This window comes from Babylonia areolata, chromosome 10 (assembly GCF_041734735.1).
Source record: "Babylonia areolata isolate BAREFJ2019XMU chromosome 10, ASM4173473v1, whole genome shotgun sequence".
Taxonomy (NCBI): Eukaryota; Metazoa; Mollusca; class Gastropoda; order Neogastropoda; family Buccinidae; genus Babylonia; species Babylonia areolata.
In genome coordinates, this window is record NC_134885.1 from 18,037,024 (window position 1) to 18,050,367 (window position 13,344).

The following is a 13,344-nucleotide window of genomic DNA, read 5'->3' on the forward strand; positions in this document are numbered from 1 at the left end:
CAGCACGTGAAATCTTGTCTGGCTGTCAGTCCCATAGCAGCACGGTGCTGAATAACTAATGCACAAAAAGTAGAATTTCCAATCGACCCAATTGGTACGTCTCATCATTAACCCACTTCAGGTGTGGAAGTCATTAATTACCTGTTGAGACCAGTAGACGTTATTATTCTCAACATTTTCCACGTCGGTGAATTACGAACTTGTTGAAACTACGATACGGATGTGATTGGGGACGGATTTCACGCCCGAAATGCTTTCAAATGAGTTAGTTCCAAAGAAATATTTTGATCCGAAATCAGTTTTGAATTGCTGCAAATTGTTGAAGGCGATGACGAAAGTACTAGTATGTTTGAAAGTATGGAAAATTACATGATCAAAATGGGAAAAATTACAAGATGATATGACGTCGTTGTTTCCTAGTTTTTGCACTAATTTGATTTGTACATACGTGCGTGTGTGCCGTGAGTGTGTATGTGTGTGTGTGTGTGTGTGTGCCAGTGTGTGTGTGTGTGTACGCGCGCGCGCGAACATACGCGTGTACTTAAGTTTGCGTTTTATGTTTGTTGCATTAACATGATTTATGTATTTCATTGTAAGGAAGGAGGCGTGTGTGTGTGTGTGTGTGTGTGTGTGTGTGTGTGTGTGTGTGTGTGTGTATGCGCGAACGTGCGTGTGGACGTGTGTGTATGTGTGCGCATGCGGGCGCTCGTGTATAGGTGTATGGGAGGGGGCGTCCAGAGCCATTGCAGGAAAGGGAACTGAAGGATAAGAGGCAGAAAGACAGATTCATTTTCATCAAGAAAAAGCCAAACAAGCTTTTATTGATACTCACAACATAGTTTATTCAATTCTTCATTAACAACTCACTTGCACTCTGTATCTCTGTCATTCAACTATCACTCACACTCCACATCTCCGTCATTCAACTCTATCAGTCAATGGTAAAATCATTCTTGAAAGCATCTTCAGCAACTCTATCACTCACACTCCACATCTCCGTCATTCAACTTTATCACTCACACTCCACATCTCCGTCATTCAGCTTTATCAGTCAATGGTAAAATCATTCTTGAAAACATCTTCAGCAACTCTATCACTCACACTCCACATCTCCGTCATTCAGCTTTATCAGTCAATGGTAAAATCATTCTTGAAAGCATCTTCAGCAACTCTATCACTCACACTCCACATCTCCGTCATTCAACTCTATCAGTCAATGGTAAAATCATTCTTGAAAACATCTTCAGCAACTCTATCACTCACACTCCACATCTCCGTCATTCAGCTTTATCAGTCAATGGTAAAATCATTCTTGAAAACATCTTCAGCAACTCTATCACTCACACTCCACATCTCCGTCATTCAACTTTATCACTCACACTCCACATCTCTGTCATTCAAATCTATTACTCACACTCCACATCTCCGTCATTCAACTTTATCACTCACACTCCACATCTCTGTCATTCAAATCTATTACTCACACTCCACATCTCTGTCATTCAACTTTATCAATCAATGGTAAAATCATTCTTGAAAACATCTTCAGCAACTCTATCACTCGCACTCCATATCTCTGTCATGTAACTCTATCAGTCAGTCTATCACTGAAACTTCATATCTCTGTCACTCATCTCTATCACTCACACTCACTATCTCTGTCATTCAACTCAGTCAGTCAGACGTCATCAGCTGTGCTGACGTCACTTCATGACGCTTCCTGTCCAGCAGTCCCCCACTCGCACTGCTCCAGGCAGTCATGTGGCGCAGACCTCCATCGTAGGGAAGGGGGATCACTCACCTGCCAATCACAAAAGTGTCTCAGATAAAATCGTGTTGTTTTTCTTAAAAAAGAGTGTTTTTTTATTTTAAAGTGTGATAGCTCGTGCCTGAAACCACCACAGTGTTATTTCTATGTGGTTAACACGTTCTTAGTGTCAAAGTTATGAAATAACGATTGTTATTAATATGATGTTCTCTGAACGACAGCCATCAATATGGTGTTCTCATAATGACAGCTTTCAGTGTAATGATCTCTTAACGGCAACTCCCAGTCGAAAACAGGTATGCACTTCAAGCAATCAGTCTTACTTATTCTTTGTACTAAAAAAATAATTGTCTTGTTTTTTCAAAGCCATGTAAACATAAAATAACGATAGTAATCAATATAATGTTTTTTTGTTGCGAAGAATGTCAACTTGTCATTGAAAACCTCAAAATGTTACTTATTACATGTACTCAATGCATCGACGGTATCAATGCCGTGTGAAAGACAAAATAATTATTGTCCACATTGTTCTCTAGTTGAAAATATTTCAGATGGTAAAACTATGAACTGTGAGCTTGAAAGCCCAGTTTTTCTATTCCTCTGTGCATTAGACATTACTTTTACTACAGCTGTCAGTCCCGTCATCACAGATATACATGATTAGAAGCTGGATCTCAGAACAACTAATCATCACAGTAATAGCCAGCTCTGATATCATAAGCAGTAACACCACCATTATCGTTTAATCTGAAACCACTGTCCTTTACTGATCACTAAACAGTGAAGCGGACGATGAGCCGGTTCCACTTGGCTCGTTCCGCCTCCCTCCTCCTCCTCCAGCGCCCCCCGTTGTGGCCACGCCCCCCGTTGTGGTCACGCCCCCCGCTGGCACTGAAGTGATGCTCTGGGCCGAACACCCAGTCTTTATGGACTGCCCGGTACACCGCCATGGTGACCCGGGCGTCAACCAGGGAGCAGTGTTCTCCCTGCTGGATGGTTCGGCCTGGGTGCAACACACAGTCATCATCATTGTCATGGTCATCATCATCGTCGTCATGGTCATCATCATCATCATGGTCATCATCATCACCGTCATGGTCATCATCATCGTCGTCATGGTCATCATCATCATCATGGTCATCATCATCACCGTCATGGTCATCATCATCATCATGGTCATCATCATCACCGTCATGGTCATCATCACCGTCATCATCATGGTCATCATCATCGTCATGGTCATCATCGTCATGGTCAGCATCATCATCGTCATGGTCATCATCATCGTCATGGTCAGCATCACCACCACCACCACCATCGCCACCACCACCACCACCAAGAACGTGTACACCACCACCATCATCCCCACCACCATCGCCACCACCATCACCACCAACAACAACGTGTACACCACCACCACCATCCCCCCACCACCTTCTCCACCCCCACCCCCCAACACACACACACACACACACACACACACACACACACACACACACACACACACACCAGCCCCCTCCCTTGCTTCACGTGCACAGTGTCCACTGACCCAGTAGCGTGCTGGCCAGGCTCTTGAGGCCCACCTTGCTCAGGCGGCCTGTGGGTCGGACCATGCGTATTAGCTGCACGGCCGTGGCGGTATCCCGGGTGTGCTCCTCCGGGTGGGTCAGGCCCAGGACCCTGAGGTCCCCCACCCGGTCATGGACCACCAACACTTTGTTCTGGGGACAGACAGTACACACATCCTGTTTTTGCTGTTGGTTCAAGGGGGTGTCACAGTGTGGTGCTAACACAGCTGTCATTATATGCTACACCACATCAGCTGGAGAAAAAGTAAAGAAAAGGCAGAAGATGCCTGACCCTTGCATAAACCAAACACGCTGGTCATTCCGTTTCTGTTTTTTTTTCTTTTAAATCGGTGTGTTGGCAGTTATCTGAAACCATTCTTCATCATCTTCTTCTTCGTCTTCATTTGTGGGCTGCTACTCCCACGTTCACTCGTGTACACCAGCGGGCTTTTTCCTGCATGACCGTCTTCACCCCGTCATGTAGGAGAAGTACCTACTCCGTTTTCAGGGAACGGGGCAATGCATGCCGGGTATTTTCGTGTTTCCATAACCAACCGAACGTTGGCATGGATTACGGGATCTTTAACGTGTGTATTAGATCTCTGTGGCACACGTGTTGACCTGGGAGATAGGAAAAAATCTCCACCCTTTACCCACCAGGTGCCGCGACCAGGGATCAGTGTGTCGTAAGTTGCTTGAAATCTCTGTGTCGGTAGTAGCTTCAGGGTAATTGTTAGGTGTCATTTTGACACATCAACACAGTCAGCAACAACACGGTCCGTTTACTGACTTGACATATTGGGAACATCATCTGTTTACAGTCACATGACAAAGTGTGACGGGTGAAAGGAACACAGATGCTTTTATGTTTTATTTTGTCATTACCTGCAAGGTCTATTGACAAGGGGGTGATAAGGGTTATTTCTTATGTCACCTCAACTACAATGCAACATATTTTGCTTACTCCATCAAAACAAAACCTGGGAGAGAGAGAGAGAGAGAGAGGGAGATTGATTTCAATCCATAGATTTAGATAATTCTAATTACTACATATTCACTTCAACATTTCGTTAATCTGAATGACAGTATTTTCTTCCCGACTCTACTGTCTGACTGCTAACAAACCCTCCCCAAAAACTTCCGAAGTACGTATAACCGTAATATGCCAGCAGCCAAATCCTTTAATCATTCCTTCCTTCCCTCACTGCAGACTGAACAATCCTGATTGTTACCTGAAGAAGGTCTGCCACAAAAGCCTGCACGATGTGGAAGGGCCGGCCATGCTTTTGAATGTCTTCCTCTGTGATGCCACTGTACTGTGTGCAATAATCAACGACCCGTTCCCCTTCTTTGGGGCAGACAAAGCTATCGCACAGGACGTGGCCTGTATGGTCCACCACCGTTGCCCGCCCTGAAAACAGAGACGTCACTCGTTACCATGGAGACATGACCTGAAGACTACTCGCTGTGGTGACATGACATGAAGTCGAAGTGCATGACTAAGTGATCAGATCAGAAAACAGCTGTGTTGCATGGTATACCATGGTGACTTGACCTAAACAATAAACACGACCTGTTCTATGATGGAGATAGGAAACTGCTGTGTCAAGACATTCATTGAAACATGTGTTACATGTTACCATCACAGCAAAACCCTTACCCTCACGTCTGACTTACTGTTGTAATAAAAACCGTCAGTAACAAGGCCTGATTTTCTACTGCAGATCTTTATACTCATGGTCACCAATTATTCAATAATTTTAACGATCAAAATGATTTTCAACTAAACGTCAATGCTTTTTTACATTTAAAAACACAGACGAGAAATGATTTTGCAAGTGTGAATTTGATTTCCACGGGCAGACATTAGAGAACCTTGTTGTATCAGGCTGTAAGAAAGAGAATAGAGAGAGAATGGAAAGAGATATATGAGAAAGAGCGTGGAGATAGATATTTGAGAAAGAGAGGGAACTGAGAGAATGGAGAGAGAGAGATGGTGGAGAGATAGAACTGAGAGAGAGAATAGAAAGAAAGAATGGATAGAGACAATGGAGAGAGAAAATGGAGAGACAGCAATGACAGAGAATAAGGAAACAGAGAATGGAGAGAATGCAGGAAGAGAATGGAAAGAGACAATGGAGAGAGAGAGGATGGAGAGAGGGCGGAAAAAGAGAGCAGACAGAGATGATGGAAAGAGAGAGAAGAACGGTGAATGTCTTACCCAGTGCCAGACCCATGTCTGTCTTGAACATCTCGCAGTCCAGTGCCACGAGATGTTCCAGTGCTGGGTCATGGGGCATGAGGGGGCCTTGTGCAGACCTTCCGCCACGCAGTCTCTGCACCGGCCGGCGCATTTCTGCGTCTGGTACTGTGAAGACAGCACACACATTTTATGTAAACACCTGTGATCACATTGCACACATTTTATGTACACTTCTGTGATCACATTGCACACATTTTATGTACACACCTGTGATCACATTGCACACATTTTATGTACACACCTGTGATCACATTGCGCACATTTTATGTACACTTCTGTGATCACATTGCACACATTTTATGTAGACTTCCACCCCCCCCCCCCACCACCACCATCACCACCAACAACAACGTGTACACCACCATGACCACCACCATCCCCACCACTACCTTGTCTAACCCCACCCCTCAACACACACACACACCATGGGCACACTGAGGTCTACGCCTATAACCACATCATACACACCATGTACACACCTGTGACCACATCATACACACATTGAGATACACAACCTCATGTGTAAACTCTTGCTGACTGTGTTTTACACAGCTACAGGTGTCAACATTTACCCAGGGTGGTTTACACAGGTACAGATGTCAACACTTATCCAGGGTGTTTTACACAACTACAGGTGTCAACACTTACCCAGGATGTTTTACACAACTACAGTTCAACACTTACCAAGGGTGTTTTACACAACTACAGGTGTCAACACTTACCCGGGGTGTTTTACATAACTACAGGTGTCAACACTTACCCAGGGTGTTTTACACAACTACAGGTGTCAACATTTACCCAGGGTGCCCTTGGATGGCTTCTTTGAGCCCCACTTCCGTCACCCTGAAAAACAGGGAAAGGTCAGAGGTCAGGTCACGTGATTTTCATAAGGGTATATAATAAAACAAGATCAAACAAATGGAAATTCTTTTTTTGAAAAGACTGTACAATTTCACACACATACATGTTTAAAACATGCATTTGATCATAAAAAGTATATATATATATATATATATATATATATATATATATATATATGTATATACATATATATATATATAACCTTTCACACACACACACACACACACACACACACACACACACACACACACACACACACACAAACAAAATCAAAACAACGCGCACAACCAAACACTCAAATTGAATACGTATCAAACATCACAATACCTGAATCATCAAAACCCCAGTAGAGCAATGCACTCACCTGGTTACTGGAGATGGAGGAGAAGGGGCTTCTGGTGATGCTGAAGGAAGGGGAGGAGGTGGAGGGAAAGGAGGAGGAGGATGGAGAGGAGGGGGAGCAGGAAGGAGACGAAGAGGAGGAGGTGGCGGAGGAGCGGGAGGCAGTGGTGTTCTTGGGCATACTGCTGGTGGCCACATCCGCGTAACTGAACCCTTTGGGGATTGAGCTGGGGGTGAGGGAGCTGGAGGAGGTGATGATGGAGGAGGGAGAGGAGGAGGGAAAGAAGGAAGAGGAGGAAGGAGAGGGGGACGAGGAGAGAGATGAGGAGGGAGAGGAAGAAGAGGAAGGATATGAGGAGGGAGAGGAAGGAGAGGAAGGAGATGAGGAGGGAGAGGAAGGAGGGAGAGGAAGGAGATGAGAAGGGAGATGAGGAGGGAGAAGATGGAGATGAGGGAGAAGAAGGAGATGAGGCGGGAGAGGATGGAGATGAGGAGGGAGAGGATGGAGATGAGGGAGAAGGAGATGAGGAGGGAGAGGATGAGGAGAATCTGGCAATGGAGGAGGAGGCAGTGTTGCCAGCTGGTGTGGTGGTGGTGTTCCAGTGTAACTTGAGGGCGGCCACAGCCGCGTAACTCAACCCTCTGTGGATTGAGGTGGGGGTGGAGGAGGTGGAGGAGGTTCTGGAGGTGGTGATGGAGGAGGGGGAGGAAGAGGGAGAGGAGGAGGAGGAGGCGGCTCTAGTAATGGAGGAGGAGAAGGAAGAGGAGGAGGGAGAGGAGGAGGAGGTAATGGAGGAAGAGGAGGAGGAGGTAATGGTGATGGAGGAGGAAGAGGAGGAAGAGGAGGCTCTGGCAATGGTGCAGGAGGAGGAAGAAGAGGAGGAGGAGGCAGTGGTGCCAGGTGGTGCAGTGGTTCTCCTGTGGGACAGGTTGAGAGCGGCCACAGACGCATAGCTCAGTGCTCTGACTGCTGGAGTGGGGCTGGGGGTGGGGGAGGTGGGGGTGACGAAGGTGGTGGCGGGGGTTGAGCGGCGGGGTGAGGGAGCCGTAGGCGAGGAAGAGGAGGGGGAAGAGGAGGAGGCGGAAGGCGGGGAGGGGGGAGCGCGGCTGGAGGAGGATGAGGTGGTGGTGGCGGTGGTGGTGGTGACAGAAGCGGTCTTCGCTCTGGTTCTTCTTGCTGTACCTTTGTTCGCCATGTTTCACTGGAACAACATGAACGTTACATCCGTCATCTGTTCCTTTTTCCTTCCCGAGTCAGTATACGACGCGGCGACAACTCCAACAAACTCAGTGATTACCTCCCTTCCTTTGTCCACCCCATCTTGGCCAGAAGGACACGCACAACACCGATGATCGTGTTGTTAAATCAAACATGTAACATCACAGACAACTTTCGTTGGAACCTCCACGCACCATGCCAAACCAACTTCCCACTTCACACTGTCATCAAAACCGACGCCACCAGAGCGACATGTCAGCCAAAGTCAAGCATGCGCGAAAATACAGCGATATCAGTATCAGTAGCTCAAGGAGGCATCACTGCGTTCAGACAAATCCATATACGCTACACCACATCTGCTAAGCAGATGCCTGACCAGCAGCGTAACCCAACGCGCTTAGTCAGGCCTTGAGATAACATATACAACAACAGACACGCATACACAGAAACACGCTAAAAAAAAAAAAAAAAAAAAAAAAAAGGCCAAAAGACAAACGTTGACAAGCACTGGAAAACGTGTGCAGCTCCAAAACTGAAGGCTACGAAAGCTAATGCCTGCACAGGAGACAAAAGAAAAACAGACAGAAAACAACGAAAACAGATCCCAGCCATGAGGTCAGTCAGACAGACAGGTGGTAAAACACACAGCATGAGCAGTAACAAAGGTCAACACAGTGACACAGGCAACGCAAAAACAATGCATAGAAACATTCAGAAACACACGTACAAATACAAAAACACATAGAAACACACACACACACACACACACACACACACACACACACACAAAGAAAAAAAAAAAGAAAAAAGAAAAGAAAAAGACACGTGCAAACACAGACAATGCGTAGAAATATGTAACCACACATGTGCAAACACGAACGACTCGTAGAAACAGAAAAAAACACACGTGCAGACACGAATAACGCGTAGAAGTATCAGTATCAGTATCAACAGCTCAAGGAGGCGTCACTGCGTTCGGTCAAATTCATATACGCTACACCACATCTGCCAAGCAGATGCCTGACCAGCTGCGTAATCCAACGCGCTTAGTCAGGCCTCGAGAAAAAAAGAAAAAGAAAAAAAAGAACACTCGTACATACATGAACATGGCGTAGAAACAGAAGAACACACGTGCAAACACGAACAACGCATAGAGACAAAAAAAAAATCAACAGCAAAAAAGCAAAAGAGCAAAAACGTGCAAACACGAACAACGTGTAGAAACAGAAAAAAAACCCACATGTGCAAACACGAACAACGTGTAGAGACAGGAAAAACACACGTGGAAACACAAACAACACGTAGAGACAGAAAAAACACATGCGGAAACGCGAACAACGTGTACAGACAGAAAAGAACACACGTGCAAACACGAACAACGCGTAGAGACAGAAAAGAACACACGTGCAAACACGAACAACGTGTACAGACAGAAAAAAAAACACATGTGCAAACACGAACAACGTGTACAGACAGAAAAGAACACACGTGCAAACCCGAACAACGTGTACAGACAGAAAAAAAACACATGTGCAAACACGAACAACGTGTAGAGACAGAAAAACACACGTGCAAACACGAACAACGTGTAGAAATAGAAAAAACACACGTGGAAACACGAACAACGTGTATAGAAAGAAAAAACACACGCGGAAACGCGAACAACGTGTAGAGACAGAAAAAAAAACACACACGTGCAAACACGAACAACGTGTACAGACAGAAAAAACACACGTGTAAAACACGAACAACGCGTAGAAATAGAAAACAAAAAAACACACGTGGAAACATGAACAACGTGTAGAGACAGAAAAAACACCCTAATAGTAAAGATTTCACATGGCACAGAACAAATCCATTTATAGCCAGAAGACTCGATTATTGTTTCACATCACACAGTATGCTGCCTTGTTGTGTTTCTTGTGAGCATCGGACAGTCCCTAACTCGGACCACAAAACGTTTGTTACAGAGCTTAATCAGAATATTTTTTCCCGTGGGCCAGGATACTGGAAATTCAATAATAGCTATCTTAAGAACACAGAGTTTGTCAAATTAATGAATGAACTGCTAGATAATCATTTAAATTATGATGTCAGTGATAATATTTCCTATATAAAAAAGTGGGAATGTTGCAAAATTGAAATCAGAAATTTGTGCAGTGAGTTTGGTAAAAATGTAGCATGTAAAGAACGGAATAACGTGAAGAGATTAGAGCTACAAATTTCAGACGTTGAGAAAGACTTAGTAAACGATCCCTCTAACAAAAACAGACTCAATTTCTAAAATTAAAACAAAATCTAGAATTATTGCTATTAGAAAAAGCGAGAGGGGCACAAGTTAGATCAAGAATTAAGTGGATTGAGGAGTTTGAACGAAACACAAAATATTTTTGTAATTTAGAAAAAGCTCGAGCCAAAAAGAAAATTATAACAAGACTTAGTAAAGAAACTGGTGAAGTTATAACAGATCAAAGAGAAATACTACTTGAACAGGTGTCTTACTTTAAAAACTTATATAGTCAGACAACAGCAGTAGAAGATGTAAGGGAAGCAACTGATATATTTATGGCAGATGAAAATTTCCCTCGTTTGAATGGTACGGATGCTGCTGTGTGTGAGGGACCTGTCACTTTAAAAGAAACGAGCAATGCACTTGCGAAAATGAAGAACGGGTCTGCCCCAGGCTGTGATGGAATTACAGTAGAATTCTTTAAAACATTTTGGTGTAAAATAGGCAGTATTGTGACAAATTCCTTCATAGAATCCTTTAATAAAGGTGAACTATCTTACTCTCAGAAGCAAGGAATTATAACATTGATACACAAAGGAAAAGACCTAGAAAGAGATAAGCTAAATAATTGGAGACCTATAACCCTACTCAATACAGATTACAAACTACTTGCAAAAACACTAGCAGAAAGGCTGTCGTCCGTTGTTCACACTTTAGTTAATGAAGATCAAGCAGGCTACATTAAGGGCAGAAACATATCTACAATTATCAGATCGATTGATGACGTTATTAATTATCTGAATAAAACAAAGAAAGCGGGATACTTATTAGCAGTAGATTACTCTAAAGCATTCGACTCCATATCAAAAAGTTTCTTGGTACATGCTTTTTCTGTCTTTGGTTTTGGACCAGTCTTTCAAAAATGGGTTACTGTCTTATTTAAAGGTTGTACAAGTTCTGTTAATCATGGTGGTTGGATATCTGAACCTTTCGACGTGCTGTGTGGTATTAGACAAGGATGCCCATTTTCACCTTTGGCATTCGTGTTAGCTGTTGAATTATTAGCTATTAAAATAAGAAACAGTCCCATAGTGGGAATTGTAACCCCTCGATCCGAGAGAAATGAGGATGTGCATTTAAAAGTAAAACTGGCAGATGACACAACCTTGTTTCTTAGAGATATAGAGGACATGAATAGATCGTTTAACATTTTTACTTCTTTTGAAAGATTCTCTGGACTGAAATTGAATGAACATAAAACAAAGGCACTAAGACTAGGTAGGCAGAAAAGAGAGGTAAATCTTCCATTCTCAACAGTAGATAGAATAAAGATATTAGGAATCCATTTCGAAAGTAACCGAATGGCCAAAGACATTGAAGATAACTGGACAAGCAGGATTGATCGAGTGAACAAACTCATTAAAGAGTGGAGTAAACGTGACTTAAGTATTCAAGGGAAAGTAGTCGTGATAAAATCATTTCTTGTCAGTCAGTTCATTTACGTTATGCAGTCGATTGGCCTTCCAGCTGAGGTTCTGAATAAAATAAACTCAATTCTGTACAAGTTTCTGTGGCAGAAAAAACACAGTAACAAGAGAGCTTTCGAGAAAGTAAAAAGAAAAGTAATGGAAGCGAGTGTAGAAGAAGGTGGTCTGAACATGATAAACATGATCCAGCTCCAAAAATGTTTTCACCTACAATGGGCAGGAAAACTGTTTGGGGCGACAGCCAAGGAAAACTGGAGTGTGATCCCTAAATGGCACATGGATAAACTTGTTAAAGAAAATGTGTTTCTCTTAAATTGTAGATCAAAAGATCTAATAGGTTTGAACATGATAGATAACGATTTTTGGAAAGATGTAGTTAGTTCGTATCTTGACAGCAGGCCGTTAAAATCACTTTCAGACATCAAAAGTAACAACTTTCACTCCCAATTGCTGTTTAACAACGCCTTGATAAAGTATAAAAACAAATTATTATTCTTCAAATCTTGGAATGATAAAGGTCTTGAACAAGTATAGGACATAATTAATTTCAGGGAAAATAGAGTGTTGTCTTTAAGAGAGATACAGGATATAGTGCGTAAAAACAAAGCAGGCATTGTTTTTGAATATAACGCATTGATAAATTCGATACCAAAGGCATGGCTTCAATGGATAGAAAGAGGGGAAAAGGAGGATGAAACACAGAAATGTGATGTAAGCCTGTACAACACAAATTTAAAACAGATTAAAAAAAACAAACACTCATAAACAAAGAGAAAACTGTTCCCAACGCATACTACTTCTGGCTCAGAAAATTTGGTATCCACTTACTCGGGTCAACCTGGTCTATAGCGAGAGATATAACAAAAGAAACTAGATTAAGAGTTCTGCACTGGAAAATTTTACACAACATCTACCCCACCAATATCCTTCTAAACAAAATGAAAGTAGCAGAAAACAATAAATGTCCCTATTGTAAAGATTTGGTAGATTACATTGAACACTTTTTTTTTGATTGCCCAGTAACACACAACTTCTGGAAGTATATTGAACAAAAACTACTAACAGAAACAAGTGTCCACTTGAAACTGTCAGCATCAGATATCCTGTTTGGGATTGAAAATTCACCATATCTAAAAGGAAATTATGCGTATATCAATAATATAATATTAGTGGGTAAAATGTGTGTCAGTATCTATAAAAAGACCAAATCAGTCTTTCCCTTACAGGTTATTTTTGAACGAGAATTTGAAACAAGACGAATTCACATGGAAAAAACCACTTCCATCTACAAATAACGTCAAATGATCAAATGAGAAGTGAGAAAGAGACAAATATGCACACAGAAAGCACACCAGAGCATGAACACCCCCTCCCCCCGGTCCCCTCAACCCCTCCCCACCCCCCAGACAAACCAAACAATCTTCCAACACTAAAGTTTTGCAACGTGATTGTCCATATATGAAGAAACAGACAGACTTAGAATTGTGTATGAATGAAGGTGAAAAAACAACAACAACAAAAAACAAAACAAAAAAAAAACAAAAAAACAAAGAAAAACATAGATAAGTTTTGTACACTTAATTGTATGACTTGTACATTTTCCTTC

General features: G+C 42.8%; 1 protein-coding gene across 1 annotated transcript; it reads right to left on the reverse strand.

Moving 5' to 3' along the window:
• Window positions 1-2,541: 2,541 nt before the first annotated feature.
• On the reverse strand, window positions 2,542-6,983 carry LOC143286672 (uncharacterized). Its single transcript, XM_076594307.1, has 7 exons — window positions 6,934-6,983; window positions 6,398-6,442; window positions 6,068-6,078; window positions 5,558-5,704; window positions 4,569-4,747; window positions 3,318-3,489; window positions 2,542-2,771 (listed from the first exon to the last, which is right to left on the reverse strand). Exons 1-7 carry the CDS (start codon window positions 6,981-6,983, stop codon window positions 2,542-2,544), a joined length of 834 nt encoding a protein of 277 aa, XP_076450422.1.
• Window positions 6,984-13,344: the final 6,361 nt, after the last annotated feature.